General features: G+C 39.4%; 1 protein-coding gene across 3 annotated transcripts in view; it reads right to left on the minus strand.

The window, feature by feature from the left end:
• Positions 1 to 1269: 1269 nt before the first annotated feature.
• SPTSSA (serine palmitoyltransferase small subunit A) overlaps positions 1270 to 19223 on the minus strand; it is a 28182-nt gene continuing 10228 nt past the window's right edge. Inside the window, exon 2 of one of the 3 annotated variants that reach the window (XR_009264373.1) lies at positions 1270 to 2889. Coding sequence is in view for 1 of the 3 variants with exons in the window: in XM_058738795.1 (XP_058594778.1) it covers positions 8972 to 9075 (104 nt within the window). In the remaining 2 variants the exon portion in view is untranslated. Of the gene's footprint in view, positions 2890 to 7917; positions 9076 to 19223 lie in introns of those variants that run through there. The other 2 variants (XM_058738795.1, XR_009264372.1) reach the window with 2 other exon arrangements.

The following is a 19223-nucleotide window of genomic DNA, read 5'->3' on the forward strand; positions in this document are numbered from 1 at the left end:
AACAGAGCTGGATGCAGGGCTTGAACTCACGGACCGTGAGATCATGACCTGACCTAAGCCAAAGTCTGACGCTCAACTGAATGAGCCACCCAGGAGCCCCTTGTACAATAAATTTCTACCATTGTTATACTTAGGGGAAAAAATAAAACTACTTCTATTTTTAATAGGTCTGGCTTTTTCAAAAGCATGGTCTTTAAGTATCCATTATTGAATCTGCTATTAAAATATTAAAGAGGAGGGGGAATGTGGGTCAGTTTCACAGAATAGGAACTAGGAGAAAAAGTACATTTCGTATCTTCAAAACATAAATTTTTTCATCCCATATATATTTACAGACATTGAAATAGAAAAGAACAAAACAGACACAAGACCTACTCTCAAAGTTTTTACAGACTAGTAGGAAAGAGACAACTTATAACAGAAATTACTAAAAGTGTGCTAAGTGACGCTGTGTTGTGCACAGGGCCCTGCCCCTGGTCTGGAGTGTCACCGAGGTTTCCTGAAGAAGAGACAGCTGTACTGGGTAGACAAGAGAAAATCTACAAGCAGAGTGGCGAAACAGCCTCCAGGCTGAGGAAAGAGCCTAGCTAAATACACTGAGGTGGAAAGAAGGCTGGGGGTGACAGGCAGAGTTAGTTGAGAGTCTTAAGAAAAAGCTCGTGGAGCACAGAGAGGTGAAGCATGTAGGCCTTACGGGAATATTGACTTGGGACTTGGTCCCAGATGCAGTAGAAAGCTATGGTGGGTTTCAGGTGGAAGCGATATAATCTAATCTGTTCTTTCATATTTCAGTCTAGGCGCTATGTGAAGAACTGAGATATTATGATATAACAAGAAATACATTTTTTGGTCTTCATCCTAGCACAGAGCTCCTAAAATCCTTGTAATTTACTTTAATAGTAAGTCCCTTTCAGCTATACCTGGGTTTAAGTTAATGAGGGACTCTTGGGGCACCTGGCTGACTCAGTCAGTAGAGTGTGCGACTCTTGATCTTAGGGTTATGAGTTTGAGCCTGGTGTGTGGTGTGGAGTTTACTTAAAATGAAAAATTAAAGGGGTGCCTGGGTGGCTTAGTCGATTGAGCATCTGACTCTTGATTTCGGCTCACGTCATGATCTCACAGTCGTGGGATCAAGCCCCACATCGAGCCCTGCATTGATCTTAGAGACTGCTTAAGATTCTCTCTCTCCCTCAGCCTCACTACCTCTCTCTCTCTCTCTCTCTCTCTCTCAATAAAATAAAATGTGAAATTTTAAAAAATGAGGAACTCTTGATGGAAACTTAAATAGTCACAGGATGGGGTTGGAGGAAACAACCATGTGATTAGAGTGTTGGAACTTTCAGGCCCACCCCACCTCTTCACCTCCAGGGAGAGAAGGGGGGCTAGAGATTGAGTTTAATCACGAATAACCAATGACTTATCCAATCATGCCTATGAATTGCAATCTCCATAAAAATCCTACACAATGGGGTTGGGCAAGCTTCTGGGTTGGTGAACACACTGAAGTACTGGGAGGGTAGTACACCTACAGAGGGCATTGAAACTCCATGTCTCTTCCCACATACCTTGCCCTAAGCATCTCCTCCACTTGGCTGTTCCTGAGTATTCTTTATATTAGACCAGTAATAGTAAGTAAAGTGTTTTCTTGTGTTCTTGCAGATTATTGAACTTGAGGAGTGGGTCATGGGAACCCCCAATTTATAGCCAGTAGGTCAGAGTATAGGAGTATCTGGATTTTTCACTGGCATCTGAATCGGTAGCAGTCTTGTGGGACTGGACTGGCTGCTTAACCTATGGGATCTGATACTAACTCCAGATAGATAGTGTTAGAATATAAATGAATTGTAGGACACCCAGTTGGCATTAGAATTGGTCATGGTGTTGCAAAAACTACCCACATATTCAGTATCAGAAGTGTTGTGAGTATAGGAAAAGAGTTTTATGGTAAGAATGAATTCAGGGAAGGTAGGAATGAACGGAGTACTGGCAGTGAAAGTAAAAAAAAATAAAAGTAGTGGGGTGCCTGGGTGGCTCAGTCAGTTAAGCACCCAACTTTGGTTTCAGTTCAGGTCATGATCTCACAGCTCATGAGATTGAGCCCCAAGTCAGGGTCTGTGCTGACTATGCAGAGCCTGCTTAGGATTCTCTCTCCATCTATCTCTGCCCCTCCCCCGACTCATGTGCCCTCTCTCTCTCAACATAAAAAAACTTAAAAATAAAATAAAATAAAGTGGAGAGTTCATACCAATTACATAGGAAGAATTACTAAAACTCACTGGTTGATCAGAAATGGCAAAGGCAAAAAAGGGAAGCAATAAGGTAATCCAAAGTTTCTGCCTTGGGTAACTGAGCTGAGAGGTACCATATATTGAGCTGGGGGACTCGGAAGCAGGATCAGGTCTAAGCCACGAAGAAGAGGAATCAGAGTGTCCAATACATAGCAGGAAATATAAGGTAGGCACTCAGAAGCAAGGTCTGGACTACATTATAAATTTCAGATGGTCAGCCCAGAGATGTGTAATCAGTATGGCCCCAGACCCCAGATCCTTTTACTCCAGAGTAAAGCTATAAATTTGCTCCATCCTTTCCCAGGGCTCCCCTCCAGAAATATCCAAAGGCTCTCAGGGCTGCTCATGATAGCCCAGCTCCCCCACCCCGCATGTGTCTCTTGTGGCCACCACAGCAAGGGAAAAGGACTCAGATGTGTCCCTCCAAGCAGGTCTCCACCACCACTGACCTTGCTGTGGCCAGGTCTATGGGCCACCTCCAGCAGCTGCTCTCTGGATGGCAGACTCAGAGGCCAGTGTTACCACCAATGGAAGAATTGTTCCCACTCTCAATTTCCTTGACGAAAGATTTTCCTTCAATGCACTCCTGGCTTCTGTCTACCTGGGGAGATAATATGACAACCTACTTGGAAGTTTGGCAAGAACTAGGAACGCAAGGCCCATATTCACATATCTTCTTGGGAATGAGCTAACCACAGGGAGCATGAATTTAGCTGTTCCTCTGGAGGCTGACTTCCCCCTCCATGCCCTGGCCCAGCAATGCCTGTGACTGAGAGGGAAATTCTGCCTTATTCTGGCTCTGAGATGAGCACACCCATTTGAATAACAGATGTAAAGTATATCATGCCCTTTGACAGTAAAAAGATGGTATTGAGGCTCACTGTGGTAGCTAATATGTACGCTTGTTATTTGCTATCTCTCCATAGCAAAACCTAGATGTACATCACTTTTAAGGTTTGCTTAACAGTTCTCAGTATAGAGACACCATTACTTCACCACTACTGTAGTTAACCATAGTAACCATTACTAGGAACAGCCATTCTTCTTGTTACTTTTCTACTATTTATACCTTATCTCAATTAATATCCTTGAACAAATAATTTTATACAACTGTCTACAGCCTAAAAGAACTATATATGTGTGTGTGTGTGTGTATATATATATATATATACACACACACACACACATATATATAATTTATTTATTGTGTTTTTTAAATATTGATACATCTGGTCTGAGACAATATACACTTCTACCAGCATGAATGTATTAGTCTTCTATTGCTGTATGACACATTGCCACAAACTTAAAAGCCTAACTTTCCATGGTTCCGGAGTGCAAGTACATCTTTTCTGTGTCCCCCACTCAGGGTTTCACAAGGTTGCAACCAACATTGTGGTTGGGCTGTGTTCTCATCTAGACACTCAACTAGAGAAGAATTCTTTTCCTTGTAGCTGTATGAATGGCTTCTTACTGGCTATCAGCTAGAGGTTGGCCACAGCTCTTAAAGAGCACCCACAGTTCCCTGGCACATGGCCCTCTCCATAGTTAAGTTCAAGGCATGGTTCTTTACTTCTTGGCCAGCAAAACAATCTATCCAGTCTTATAAAATATAACATCATGGAAGCGACATCTCATCCTCGTGTCACAGAAGCAAATCACATCTCCTACCCACCCTCAAGGGGAGGGAATTCTAGAAAACATTAACACCAGGGGCAGAGATGAAGGGCCATCTCAGAATTCTGCTTCCCACAATGAGGGTGCCCAGCTCCCCATACTAGTCATAGGCTATCAACCTCTGCCAACCTCACAGGTAACAAAAAATTTGCCAATGGACAGGCAACAAAAGATATCTTGTTTTTAACTGGTATTCTTTACCAGTGAAGTGAAATACCTTTTTTATATCTTTACTGGCTATTTCCTATTTCTTCTTTTGTGACCTATTCTGCCCTTTGCCCAGTGTTTTATTGAAATGTTAGTACAAGTCAACAATCTTTTATCTACAATCCCCAAAATCAAAAATAACTCTGAAAATCTTAAATTGGTTACAATCCATTTGGTAGCATAATCTGGCTTGATCAGCATAAGCAAAACCTTTTCTGGAATGATGCAAAGCGATTAGTACAGATTTGTTTATCTCATTTAGTGTGATTATTCATGTTTCAATGCAGAACTAAAATGTATTTGATTAACCACATACTGCCCTGGGCCTCGCTGGGCATATTAAATAATGTATACCACTTACCTTCCTAAAGACCCCCAAGAATGAAATATTTATAGTCCCAAGGGTTTTTGATAAGAGGCTACCTGTTTCTTACTGATTTCCAAAATGTTTTTGTAGATTAGGAAAGTAAACCCTTTTTCATAGGTTTTGCCAGTTGTCCCCCATTTTGTCATGTTCCAATCTAGTTCCAATCTACTACTATAGATTTTTAAATTTCTAATTAATCATGTTCATTGCAAAAAATGCAAAAATATATTGTAACAGATCTTAATCCTTTCAAGACAATGATGACTTTGAAAGTCTGATTAAAGTGATGGGAAAGCGCCTCAAAAAAATTATATATAATTTGGCATGTAATTTGAGGAGATTTAGTAGACTTAGGCACCAGATGAACCTCTGCTTTCTATGCTCTTCCCAATAACTTTCATCCTTTCCAAGGGATGATCCTTTTCAATTATCACCTACCCAAGACTAGCAAATATATATATGATACATATTCAAATCTCTATTTATACATCTATACTTATATGTAGCTTCAGCACAGATCTATTTGATAATCTTATCTCCATATTCACCAGACTACTAAATATCTCCACTCAAATATTTCACTAACATCAAACTCAACGTATCAAAAACTAAAATAGTTTTCTCCTATGCCAAACTCATTCATCTCTTTAATTATTAACGATTGGAACCACTAACCATTCAACTGAGTCAGCCAAAAATCAGGTCAGCAACCATGACTTCCATCTAATTTTCTCTCTTCTCAAACTGGTGTCTCTCAATTTTGTCTACCTCTCATCTCTACTGCAACAAACTTAGTTTTGATCACTATGCATTGCCTGAATTATTCTAACAGCCTCCTAAATAGTTTTCCTACCAGAGTCTTTATCCCCTCCAATCTATGTTCAACATCTGTAACCAGGGTAACCTGTCTAAAATGCAAATCTGATATCAATCCCCCACTTAAAACTTTCCAATCAGTCCCCCCACTGCTCTAAGAATAAAGTCTATTCTCCTTAATATGGCTTACAAAGTCCCTTACCATCTACAACCCACTTAATTCCTACATGACCACCCTATAGCTGATCCCTCTCCCCCAGTCGCTGTATTAGTGAATGTCACCATTTACCAAGTTGCTCAAGACAGAAGCCTGGACACTTTCCTTCCCATCAACTTTTGTATCTAATCAGTCACCACATCCTGTGGTTTCTACCTCCAGTGCCACCACCCTGGTCCATGTCACCATATTTCTCTACTAACCCGGCCTTCTCTCATTGAGAGAATACAACAGATGGTTCTCATGAATAACCTGACCAACTAGCCTTAATCATCTTTCTCCTTAATGAAACTGAAGTCAGGGTAGAAGTGAAGGGAGAAGGGCACACAGAGCAAGAGCAGCTCTAAGCCAATGAGCAAGGCTTTGCATTCAATTTCAGTAGCTCCTCATTCATGGCTCACCTGAATGAATATCTAAAGTTTGCGGGTCTATATTAAATAACATGCCTCTCGGGCACCTGGGTGGTTCAGTCGGTTCAGCATCAGACTTCGGCTCAGGTCATGATCTCATGGTTTGTGGGTTCAAGCCCCACATTGGGCTCTGTGCTGACAGCTCAGAGCCTACAGCCTGCTTCGGATTCTGTGCCTCCCTCTCTCTCTGTTCCTCTCTCTCTCTCTCTGTCTCTCTCAAAAATAAAGATTTTAATTTTTAAATAAATAAATAACATGCCTCTCACTGCTGATGCCATCAATTTTTGAGATTCTTTTGCTTAGCAGCCACAGCCACACTGACTTTAGAGTTGTCCAATTATCCTAAGATTCCTTCTTCAACCTGCCCAGAGGAGAGTGACCAACAACTAATGTACCCTTTAGGCAGTTTCTTTCAATCCTACCTCTCACTGCTCAGCCTCTAATCATTAATTAACAAGCAGGATAGCGGGGGATCCTTATTCCCATAACCCACCCAATACTTGGGAAGAAGCATTTATTACTGGATCACAGGGAATTGTCTCAACCTTCAGTCTGGCCTGTGGGGCCAATACCCTTCCTCTTCTGGAAGACCATGTCTCTGTGAGCCTCCCATATTCATCTCCAAAACTCAAGAACTCTAAGCGTCTGAGACTTTACCCTACTTGCAAGCTAACAAGTTAGTCTGGCACGGTTTTGTGGGTCCTGGCAGAAGACTTGAGATTCTAGGGTTGGATACAAAAGACTTTATTACTCACAGCAATAGCCAAAGTATCACTGTCTTGCTCTGGCTCCCAAGTTCCAATTCCAACAGGACAATGAAAGGAAAAGCCAGGTGATATGGATACATGCAGAGGGGTGTGTTATAGGGAGGAACCCAGAGCACAGGGAACCCAAATCTTTCATAGTGTCCTTTGCTCCAGAGACACTATCTTCTAAGGCTGTAAGTAATTTTTCCTTTGTTCCAGAGGGAGACATTATCTCTGTTCTATCTTCTCCCTATCATACAAGCGTCCTTGAAAAATATTCCAGAAAAAATATTCAGTACCTCTGTCTGGAAGACATACAGAAATGTAAGAAACTCATGGTGCACTGTCTAATAAGTACCTTCTTGTAAACAGATAAAGTAGAATGATTTCCCAATTCATTATTTACTAACAAATAGACCAGACTCGCTTCAGTTGGTGGAGAGAATGCTGCTCTGATTACCTCTCAATGGACCCGTTCCTATTTCTCTTTCTGGCTCTCCTCAAGATCCTCTGTAAAGCTCAACTTCTCTTCCATCTATCTCACAGGCCAGTGTAGTCATGTAAATCGTAATAATCACCAGCTACACAACAGCAATTTAATGGATTTTGGAGAAGAGCAAGGATGAATTAAAGATTTCTGAGTAGAGGGCTGGGATAAGTCATCTATATACGCATCTAAACTAGTGATTTTCAACTTTCCCTGTCTTCAACTCACCAGAGATACAGATATTAGACATCCACTTGTCAGTGGCTCTCTACGAGGCATCAACAGGGGAAAGCCAAATTTGAGCATTAATTGAACAAATCCAAAGTTAAATCCTCATATTCATCAATTTGAGACAGTATGAATACTGAAACTAAATAATTACATATTACCTTCACCATCCCTATTTAACAGTGACGATATAAATGGACTCTTTGAAGACACTAAACTCCATACCTCTAGGCTAGAAAACACTTCAAAAGTCTAGTCTTTAAAACTGAGAGCCAAAAATACTTACATTTTTTAAAACAGTGAAACTATTATGGGAGGCATGTTAAGATGTCTATTCCTAATTAGCATTACTTTTATATTGAGAAACATTTTAAGATATACTTACTGCTTACTTGTCCACAACAATCAATTCAGAAAAATGTAAGTACTAGATCAATATTTAACAACTGGAGAAAAATATACTGCTACATCAGCTGATTTTTCCTTGAATTTAATGAGTTACATCAAAAAATTAGGTAGTCATTTTACATTTAAGGAATAAAAATCTTAAAAAAAATACAAAGAGTGAAAGGATTTTAACCAAGTTGACATTTCTTTTTGCTAGTTTTTAACAATTCATCTCATCATATCTTATTGCGATGTGCAAATGCATTTGCAGCACCCAGTACAATCATGAAACTAAATTTAAGCAAGTACATTGTTAATAATAACCCTCAGAGGAAACTGATTTACTTTCTACTAAAAACTCTATGGTATATAAGCATTACATAATAATGCCATTAATGCTATTTAATGCTTTTGTCACAAGAATCATCACCAAAGTTTTCTGGAAATGAGTCCACATAAAAATTAAATATTTAAAAGGTGAAATGTTCCTTATTTTAACTTTAGCAAGATCTTTCTTTTTCATTATTAAGAAATACTTTAATAGTTTTAAAGCAAAAGCTGTTAAGAGTAGAGTCTAGATAGCTAAAACTGTACTCCTGAGTTCAAACTTACAGATTAAGTCTTTTGTAAATAGTTCTCAATAAAATATCCTCCCTCCCCATCCCCCTGCCCCAAATCTTGTATTGTTTCTTACAAAACTTTGGTCAAGAGTAGAAATATATCCAGGCAGATGTATGTGCCATACAATAGCAAGAACAGTAAAGCCCAACTAATGACTTTGGGTTTTAGAAATAGAAGGCAATTAAAATGTACTCAAAGTTACATTAAGAAAAGCTTCCACAGGGTAATATTGAAACAGTCACAAAGGTTAAGAAAATACTGATATCAAAGTACAAATGACTACAATGTTAAAATACACAAAAACTACTATACAAGAGCCTCTTTTAAAATTAAAAATAAAGAACACAACACATGAGTCAGGATTATTTTCCTGTTCTACTCATGAATTTTAGTCTTTATATTCATAGGGTTAGTTATGTTGACATCTAGTAGAGTTTCTTAGGACATCTGATGAAGTTTCATCCCAACTTCAGAAGGTGGATCTTCCCCAAGGAACCGCTCAATTCTGGTCACGTCTTGGTCACTGTACAATTTCAAAGTAGTGCAATATCGCCATGATGTGCTGAGGCATAAAGACATATCCTGTGTACAGGGCCATCCCCACGATGGAAACCAGCATGGAATCTGAGTCATAGTTAAGGAAACAATTTACTTTTTCTTAATTTATTCAAAAGTAAATCCCAAAAGTTTTTTCAACTGTTTTATGTTGAAGTACCCATTCACTCACTTAGTGCTTTCTCATATATGTCAAGAACTAACGATTCTAGCCACTAATATTAACGCACCTGGCACTATTCTAAGTTTTGTAGCTCACTTAATCTTCACCATCACCTTCCAAGATAGTACTGTTATTCCCCCTATTTATGCTTCAAAACATCAGACTGCTTCAACTGAAGCAGAAAGTGACGCTGTTCAACCTAAGAAACAGAAACATATAGGAATAAAATTGCATTTCATTACTTCAAAAGGTCTACCAACTTTAATAATAAGAACGTCTGATCCAAGAATTTTAGAACTATTTAGACTATTTGGTTAAAAGTGCTGGCTTTAGAGCCTCAGCTAAGATCAATCATATATACCTAACGACACATAAGGTGACAGAAGCAGCTACTGTTAAACATTTATCATCATCACTAAACTTTGCAACATCCAATAAAAGTCATCTTGATAACCAAAACAAACATCTGTTTTGTGTTCCTTTGTCCTCATTCCAAAGGAACTGAAACGTATATGTTCAAAACAACGAGGGGCCCTCCTCTTGGGCCACACAAAATACTGCTAACAGAAATTATGTCAAATCTAAGAGATTTTTGCTTTGCTGTCATGTAACCATGTTAAAAGGAATAACTGCTTCTGAATTGGGACATTTTATGAATTCATTCATTCATATTCTCTCTCTCCCCTGCCCCCACTTTTGTCTTTCATATCTTTCAGTTCTACATAATAGTAGTTCTATAATACCTTACATTCTTGCACAAGAAGATAGGGTTTAAATAAACAACGTGCTTACCTACCAACTAATATTTGTATAACAGTTCAGTTGACAAACCTCTTTTATATATTATCTTGCTTGCTCTAACAGCTTTCTTGTGAAATGTTTATCATGACTGTTACTCATCAGAGCCTGACAAAACACAGGGCCCTACAAAAAGCTGTCTTTTGGGGTGCCTGGTGGCTCAGTCAATTAAGCGCCCAACTTCAGCTCAGGTCATGATCTCATGGGTTGTGGGTTCGAGCCCCACATTGGACTCTGTGCTGACAGCTCAGAGCCTGGAGCCTTCTTCAGATTCTGTGTCTCCCTCTCTCTGCCCCTCCCCCACTCGTGCTCAGTCTAAAATTGAATAAACCTTAAAAAAAAATTTTTTTAACTGTCTTTTGAGCCAGAGCACAAACTGAAGCTATCCAACTCAAACCCTAAACTCATTCTCCTCATCAACATGGATGAAAGTCTCCCATAATCATTTTTTTAATTTAATTCTTAGCCTCTCTTAATCCAGTTCTTTCTTAAGCTACCACTTTCTATATACCCTTTAATTTCTTAAAATAAAAAAAAAATGCTTATTGCTTTCATATCATTACCCATCACCCACACAACCATATAAATTCTACCCCTGCAGGCTACAGACACAGTTCTCAGGTCCCCAATGGCCACCTATCAAATCCAATGGCTATTTGAATGGACAATTTCAGTCCTTCCTCTTCAAAACTCTTCCCACTCTGAGCTAAGAAGGTGCTTTTCTCCAGGACTCTCCTCCCATTTCTCTCACCATTTTCCTGTGTCGCTGGCTCTTTTTCCCTATCTGTCCCTCATATGTAAGATAATTAGAGTGAATTTTGTGCTTTTCTCCCAAACATACACTCCACCACTACTCTTAGAATGGCAGTCACATTCTCTGGATGGGCCTAACGTTTCCCATCTCCAGCCCCGACTGATCTTAACCAACTAGAAAACCCATCTCTTTGGGGCGCCTGGGTGGCTCAACTGCTTAGCCGTCAGACTCTTGATTTCGGCTCAGGTCACAATCTCATGGTTCATGGGATCAAGCTCCGCATAAGCTCTGTGCTGATAGCGAGGAGCCTGCTTGGGATTCCCCCTCTCCCTCTCTCTGCCCTACCCCACTCACGTGGGCTCACACTCACACGTACTCTCTCTCTCAAAATAAACATTAAAAAAAGAAATTATCTTTGTAATAATTCCCACTCTCAAAACTGATCAGCCAGCTCAAAGTTTAGGACTTCTACCAGGAATTAAGGAACACAGATTCATTCTCTCTCTCTCTCTCTCTCTCTCATGGAATATGCAGTTTGTTGATGGAATCCTGGAATCACTGGAGTCACTTTGCCTCCATGAGAAAAGCACAACTCAGAACAAAGCTGCCACATTATTATTGCAACAAAAATAATCACAGGAAAATGGAGCCAGACACCTCATCAAAACACCTGAAGCTTACCTCACCAGTGGATTTTGTTTGTTTTGTCTTGGACCCTACAAACTCTTATGGCCTGAACAATCACCTTAATGTTGCTGACCTGAACCTACCTTCTGTACTGCAGACAGGGATTTCCTACAACTTGCTAAACATTTTCACCTATGAAATTTCTGAGGTACTTCCTAAGTTCAACAGAGCCAAAACTGAACTCAATAACTTTCTCCAAAACTACCTCTTTCTAGGAGTGTCTTATTTTTTTTAACTATTTGAAATAGTTGACATAATTATTAACAATTTGCCTAGTCACTAAATCCAGAAATTTGATTCCTCCTCCCCAGATTCAAATTATCTAAGACTTCTCAGTTCTTCCCAACCCCTACAAATGACTTTTATGTCTCATGTCCCCTTACCCTAATCGATAATAAATGACTGAGGTACTTATCATTCCTTAATCATGCCAAAGCTCTGATTCTAGGCTGTTAGCCACTTTCCATGCCACTCTTTACTAAAGTGATCCTTTCAAAATACATTAGGCTTCCAGGGGCTCCTGGGTAGCTCAGTCAGTTAAGCATCTGACTTCAACTTAGGTCATGATCTCACAGTTCGTGAGTTTGAGCCACTGTCGGGCTCTCTGCTGTCAGCGCAGATAGGCTTCCCGGTGTTACAGGACAGCATGCGTATTTGTAAGCCGAAACATCCAAGGACCTTTCCAATCTAGTCCAAAGTATCTGTCTTAGGTTGGAGTCCATAGAAGTAGACAGAAATTGAGAGATTGGGACAGAGATTCTTGTACAAGTTATTCTTGAGGGAGTTTTAGCATAAAGGAGTGAGTAGAGCAAAACAGAGCAGGGAGAAAAAGCTAAGTAGGTTCAGGGGCTCAGTTCCCACAGGATGCTCTGGAGCATGAATTGGACCACATGTTTTGCTTTGAGGCAAGAGGCCTGACTTTTTCTGTCCCTTTATCTGTCAATCGTTGGCTGCAGAACTGGGTGAGAAAAACCCACCTGGATAAGACAGCTGCCTTGGCGAAGGCCAATACTCTGAAGAACGGGACAGGTAGAAGACAAAAGAGGAGGGACACATCAGCCAGTAGAGGGGGTCGAGGTGAAGACCAACAGCACCACCTACTATACTAATTTTCCCTTGTGCCTTCCAACACTCCAAATAATTCCCCTGACAAACATATCCTACTCACAGCCATATTACGTGAGTCTCAGAAAACAATGCTGTATATTTTCATACTGCTCTGCTTCTGCTTATGGTTTAATAATAACAGGAGTCAGGATAATAGTGTGGTAATAGCAGCTCTTATTCTGTGAATGTCTAGTGTGCGCCCAACACTGTATTAAATCCTCCAGCAAGTTCAAGTAACCCTGAATCTCAAAATCAGAGGAAGCAATGGAACCAATTCCAAACCAAATCAGTCACACTCCAAAAATCTGTGTTCTTAACCACTATGAATACCTTCGTATATATGAAAAATCCTACTCCTTCTGGTAAAACCCAATCATTCTTAGAGCGTGGGTAGTTACCCTCTCTCCTATGAGGCTTTCTCTAGCATTCATATTTTTCCCATTCTTACTCCCAACCTCCTGGCCCCACTGCTCATAAAGCTCTTTATTCATATAATTCAACACTTATCACTTGACATTACCTATTTTTTTTAATGTATTTATCTCATCCATATTATCAATTCCTTGAGCACAGGAACAATGTCTTATTATTTTTGTATCTCCAACATCTAACGTAACACACAATAAATATTTGATGAATAATGCAATTGCTCAAGAAACATTGATTCTAGATTCATTGCAGTGCTTTCTACATATTCCACATATTACTGTGGTGAAAAACTTTAAAGTGACTACAGAAAAAATAAAAGTCATTTCTAGGCAATACCGTATTTTCAAAATGTTTTTTTAGATTTTTACAGCTTTTATTTAAGTGTACATACCAAGTAAAGGAAATGGCAAAGATCTTCAGGTCACTGGCTCAAATTCAATCAAGTAGGAAATGATTACTAAAAACAGTCATTTGAATGATTATATTACATACTCTTTATATTATAAATTTAATTATAATTCTTTAATTTAGTATGGAGAATATATCAGTTAAGAAGCATGCACAAATTACCTTAACAGGTAACTACTCTAAGAATCTGAAACTTAAACTCTATTTGTGAACACTAAAGTGTCAAAACTCTAAATTCTTCTATGCATATATGTTTTGCAGGGCACCTGGGTGGTTTAGTCAGTTAAGCGTCCAACTTTGGCTCAGGTCATGATCTCACATTTTGCAAGTTCAAGCCCCATATCGGGCTCTGAGCTGACAGTGAGGAGCCTGCTCAGATCCTATCTCCCTCTCTGCCCCTCCCCCACTCGTGCTCGTGCTCGCGCTCGCACGCGCGCGCTCTCTCTCTCTCTCTCTCTCACAAAAATAAACATTAAAAAATGTTATGTCTTGCCAGTGAAATAAGAACTTACCAAACTTGAAAAGGTTTGTTTTTTTTTTGCCTGATTAAAATATGATACTAGAGTTCATGATCTTATATAGCATTATGCTGTGATGCATATACATATGGAGTAAAAGCAATAGGAAATAAATAATGATTATATATGCTAAATTCAGGATGGCTACTTGGTAAGGTGAAATGGGGAGAGGAAGGAAGGAGAAACAACTTAGAAGGGGTATAAATGGAGCTTCAAATGTATTAGTAATGTTTTTCTTCACCTAGTTGGTAGTAAATGCACATTCACTATATTATTCTTTATGGAGTTTTTGTATGCCTGAATAGTCAATAACTTTTTTTAATAAGAACTGTAAAGGAAAATGAAGCTACATGCAGTACTAGACTAAAAACTGTTCTGTGTGAAGGATTCTCCTCCCTTACAAAATTTGAGTTAGACATCATTGGGCCTATTTTGCCACTAGGAAATAGAAAGTCTTAGCTCTCAGAAATCAACAATTCTCAATTCTGGCCATGATAAACAGAAAAGTACTGAAAGTCACTTGAGCCTAGATGCAAAAATGCCAATTTATAAGCTGCTCAAAGAATTATTTAATAAAAAAAAAAAAACCTAACCTTTCACTCATAGCCACTTATTAAATTTAACTTTTATCCTGTGTCTCCCCCCAAATGTTTCTATATTCTGATCCTATTTCTAATTATTTCCAGAATCACAACTAAATAAGCTTTAACAGTAAGTTTTCTGTACCATTAAATGTCAAAATTATTCCCAAAAATTATCTTAAAGCTCTCAAACATAAGAAAATATTTTTTTTTCTAAATTTTTTTTTCAACATTATTTATTTATTTTTGGGACAGAGAGAGACAGAGCATGAACGGGGGAGGGGCAGAGAGAGAGGGAGACACAGAATCGGAAACAGGCTCCAGGCTCCGAGCCATCAGCCCACAGCCTGACGCGGGGCTCGAACTCACGGACCCCGAGATCGTGACCTGGCTGAAGTCGGACGCTTAACCGACTGCGCCACCCAGGCGCCCCAAACATAAGAAAATATTTAAAACCAACTTAACTAAACCATGACTACACAACTCACACTAGGTGAATAAGTAGACAATGGGTCCATGAGGAACTTTTACGACCCTTAATAATCACCTTGCAAAAAATGCAGAAAGAATGCCCCTTTTATGAGTAGCTTTCTACAAATGCCTATTTAAGCAATGTAATTGAAATAGCTCCAGTGTAACTGAGTTGAACATTCCCTGAGATTATGCTTGACACCATTTAAAATGGTAGTTTTACTGAGTACTGGTTTTATTGTGACATTTGCAAGGTTAGGGAATGTGTGATGTTCATCTCCTTAGAAGTTTCCTCACACAGAGTATACTACCTATAATTTGCTATCTGGCATTTGATCAGATTTCTCAATCCATCGCATTCTTGAATACACCTCTCAAAGTTTAAAGTATACTCCATACACTCCATACACTGTGAAGCACAAGAAATGAGTTCTGGAAACACCATGACACTGGAGAAAACCTAGGTTTGAGCTGTAACACTGCCAATTCCTGATTGTGTCAAAAACTCTGTGATCACCAGTCTCCTTATCTATAAAATAAGGACACACATCACCTACCTTTCAGGGTTCATGTGAGAATTTTGAATCAAATCTATTCTGCAACAAAAGGCAATACAATCCTTATTAAAATTATTATTTGAGGGGCACCTGGGTGGCTCAGTGAGTTAACTACTCTAAGAATCTGAAACTTAAACTCTATTTGTGAACACTAAAGTGTCAAAAATTTTTTTTTTAATTTTTTTTTTTTAACGTTTATTTATTTTTGAGACAGAGACAGAGCATGAACGGGGGAGGGGCAGAGAGAGAGGGAGACACAGAATCGGAAGCAGGCTCCAGGCTCTGAGCCATAAGCCCAGAGCCCGACGCGGGGCTCGAACTCACGGACCGCGAGATCGTGACCTGAGCTGAAGTCGGAGGCTTAACCGACTAAGCCACCCAGGCGCCCCTGAAGTGTCAAAACTTTAAATTCTTCTATGCATATCTGACTTCAGCTCAAGTCATGATCTCACATTTGTGGGTTCGAGCCCCTCATCGGGCTCTGTGCTGAAAGCTCAGAGCCTGGAGCCGGCTTCAGATTCTGCGTCTCCCTCCCTTTTTGCCCCTCCCCAATTTGCGCTGTCTCTCTCTCTCAAACATTTTAAAAATTAAAAAAAAAAAAAAATACTATTGTTTGAGGCCATAGGCATTTGACATCATGACTTACACAATGTTTGGGAACTTCCCAAGGTCACCCTGCTACCAATTTGTTATTAATTTACAGTACAATTCTGAGACATCACAATCCCTCTGGAACAGTTTCTTCTCCATAAAAAGAGGCCACTTCCTGCATTAACATCTTAGGATACCACCTGCATGGAGAGGGCACTTAGGCAACTCTCATCCACCCCTGATGTAATCTTGTTTCACATACACACAGAGAAAAAATGTAAATAATCAATGTTTCCTAACACGCATACATTGGAAGGCAATACTCAAAATGACAGAATAATCTAAGAAAACCCTTACTGTTGTCTGAAAGATATACATACCAGTAGCAGTACACTAATTAACTGGGTTGGCATTCTAGAGGGGGACTATATGATTCGAGAAGTATAAAGCTAGCAAAATCTGGAATATAAAAAAAAAACTCAAAAACTAAAAAAAAAAAAAAATGTGTGTGTTTGTAACTGCCTCTACCACTGAATTTTAAGTGCTTAAGGGCCAGAGTACATTGACTCAGCCGCCCCTTGGCTTGCAGCTGTAATGCATTGCTAGATAAAGCAGGTGCTTCATAAATCATTCAAGAACTGAGCAGATAATGTGCCAGGATATGTGCAGGCGCTGAAGATAAATGTTTGTTCAAGGACTGAATGAACAATCAGGTTATTTATAACCTGGATATAACATAAATGTTTTATGGGTTCAGTGGATTTAAAAGCAAATAGATGTGAAACCATATATCTGTATGTTGTTTGCTGTTCTTTAACAGGAAACCCCAACTAATCATCAGCTGATAAGTTTCCAGCTAGATAGGAAAAAAAAAAGATTTCTTTTGCTCATATAAGGGCCATACCCAACCCTTTTCCTAGAGACTTACAATAAAAAAAATAAAAATAAAAAAAATCCTGATAACAAAGAGAGGAAATGCTTTGAAGGTAAGTACAGTACATCAGAAGCAAGACCACAGCAACTAACACTTTCCGCCCCAGCCAGTAACCGCACTATCACCGCCTACCTTAGTAACCTATTCACAAGACTTTGGAGAAATCAAAAGTAGTTTCTCATTGGGAAAAGGCCAGGGACCTCTGTTCCAGCAGGTACAACTCATACCTCTTCACAAATCTAAATAATTTCAATGCACTGATTCTTGCCATTTGCAACATGGATAGAGCTAGAGAGTATAACGCTAAGAGAGACAAGCCAATCAGAGAAAGACAAATACCATATAATTTCATTCATATGTATAATTTAAGAAACAAAACAAACAAGCAAAGGAGAGAAACAAACAAGGAGACAGAAACAAACCAAAAAACAGACTCTTAATTGGAGAGAACAAACTGCTGGTCAGCAGAGGGGAGTTGGGTAGGAAGATCAGTGAAATAGGTGATGGGGATTAAGAGCACACTTATCATGATGAGTAATGAGTAATGTAGAGAATTACTGATTCACTATATTGCACACCCAAAACTCATATAGCACTGTATATTAACTATATTGAAATCAAAATAAAATAAAAAAAAAAACACCTGGAGATCATCACCAAGAGAAATGTTAAGAAAGTGCATTTTTACCAAATATATCAACTATTTCTTGATACTTTTCTGTTACCTTAAAATAAAAGCAAGTAGAAGATACTGATACTGTTACAGTCCCGTGTAGGTTAGTCAATTTGATATCCATGGGTCATTTTAAAGGACATCACATTAGCATCAGAAGTTAGTATTTAGCAGGGTGCCTTGGTGGCTCAATCGGTTAAGCATGCGACTTCGGTTCAGGTCAAGATCTTGCGGTTTGTGAGTTCAAGCCCCGAATCAGGCTCTGTGCTGACAGCTCAGAGCCTGGAGCCTGCTTCAGATTTTGTGTTTCCCTCTCTCTCTGCCCCTCCCCCACTCATGGTCGGTCTCTCTCTCTCAAAAATAAACGTCAAAAAACAATTTTTTTTTTAAGTATTTAGCAAGCAAAACACATTCTCTAAACTTTGCATAGTATGATTACATCGAAGGATGGAAATTGATTCTAGAAACTACAACTTGATGACAAACTAAAGAAACAAAAAATCATACTGCTGAAACCACCAATGATCATGTTCAACTCTGAACTGAAGTCCTGGAAATGGTTTGCAGCTCTGAGCCCAGAGACACCCAGGCTGTGTATCATTGTGCACCTTTGTAATTAAAGCTTCTAATTTCATGCAGATTTGAAGTCCCAGGATCAAGGGGACAAAACCCCCAGCCTGCTCTGAAATATAATCTGTTCTGCTGTGATACATTCCTGGAATACCAGCTAGCTCACACATGACTAGCATAACATAGGAGCTGTACTGTTTCATACAGGATTCTTCATAAATTAGGGGAGCCAGATTAAGTGAGAGAAGAATTATAACCTTCAGCAAGAAACATCCTTTAGCTTAGATGCTGCACAGGCAAGAATCCTTTGAGCCCTATTTTAAGAAAATTAAAAGTGGGGCGCCTGGGTGGCTCAGTTGGTTAAGCGGCCAACTTTGGCTCAGGTCATGATCTTGTGGTCCGTGAGTTCGAGCCCCGCATCGGGCTCTGTGCTGACAGCTCAGAGCCTGGAGCCTGTTTCAGATTCTATGTCTCCCTCTCTCTGACCCTCCCCCCATTCATGCTCTGTCTCTCTCTGTCTCAAAAATAAATAAACGTTAAAAAAAATTAAAGAAAAAAAAAAAAAGAAAATTAAAAGTTAGTATCTGCACCCAGACTCCCTCTCCAGAAAAGCACACCTCCAGGCTAGCACAATTCTTAGCTAGTGGCAGGTTGAACTCCTTCCTGTACCTCTTCAATGGCAGCCCACACCATCTACACTACTTAGCATTTCCAGTCAATTCTGCCCATGCATTTTTAATGTCCTCTGAGGCAGCCCCCAGCGTGCCTGCCTGGGCTATCCAAGTTATCCCCCCAAGATGTCAATTATTGTTTTAGTTAGTGCTTGCTTACTAAGTTGTATAGATTTTGAGTGCTCTAGTGCTATTTTCCCATAAACCCTATAACTTGGGGATTTTTTCAGGAACACACGTGATGGCCAAAATTTTTTTATTAGTAGTAATTCTTTTTTTTTTTTTAATGTTTTATTTATTTTGAG

This window comes from Neofelis nebulosa, chromosome 7 (genome assembly GCF_028018385.1).
Source record: "Neofelis nebulosa isolate mNeoNeb1 chromosome 7, mNeoNeb1.pri, whole genome shotgun sequence".
Lineage (NCBI taxonomy): Eukaryota > Metazoa > Chordata > Mammalia > Carnivora > Felidae > Neofelis > Neofelis nebulosa.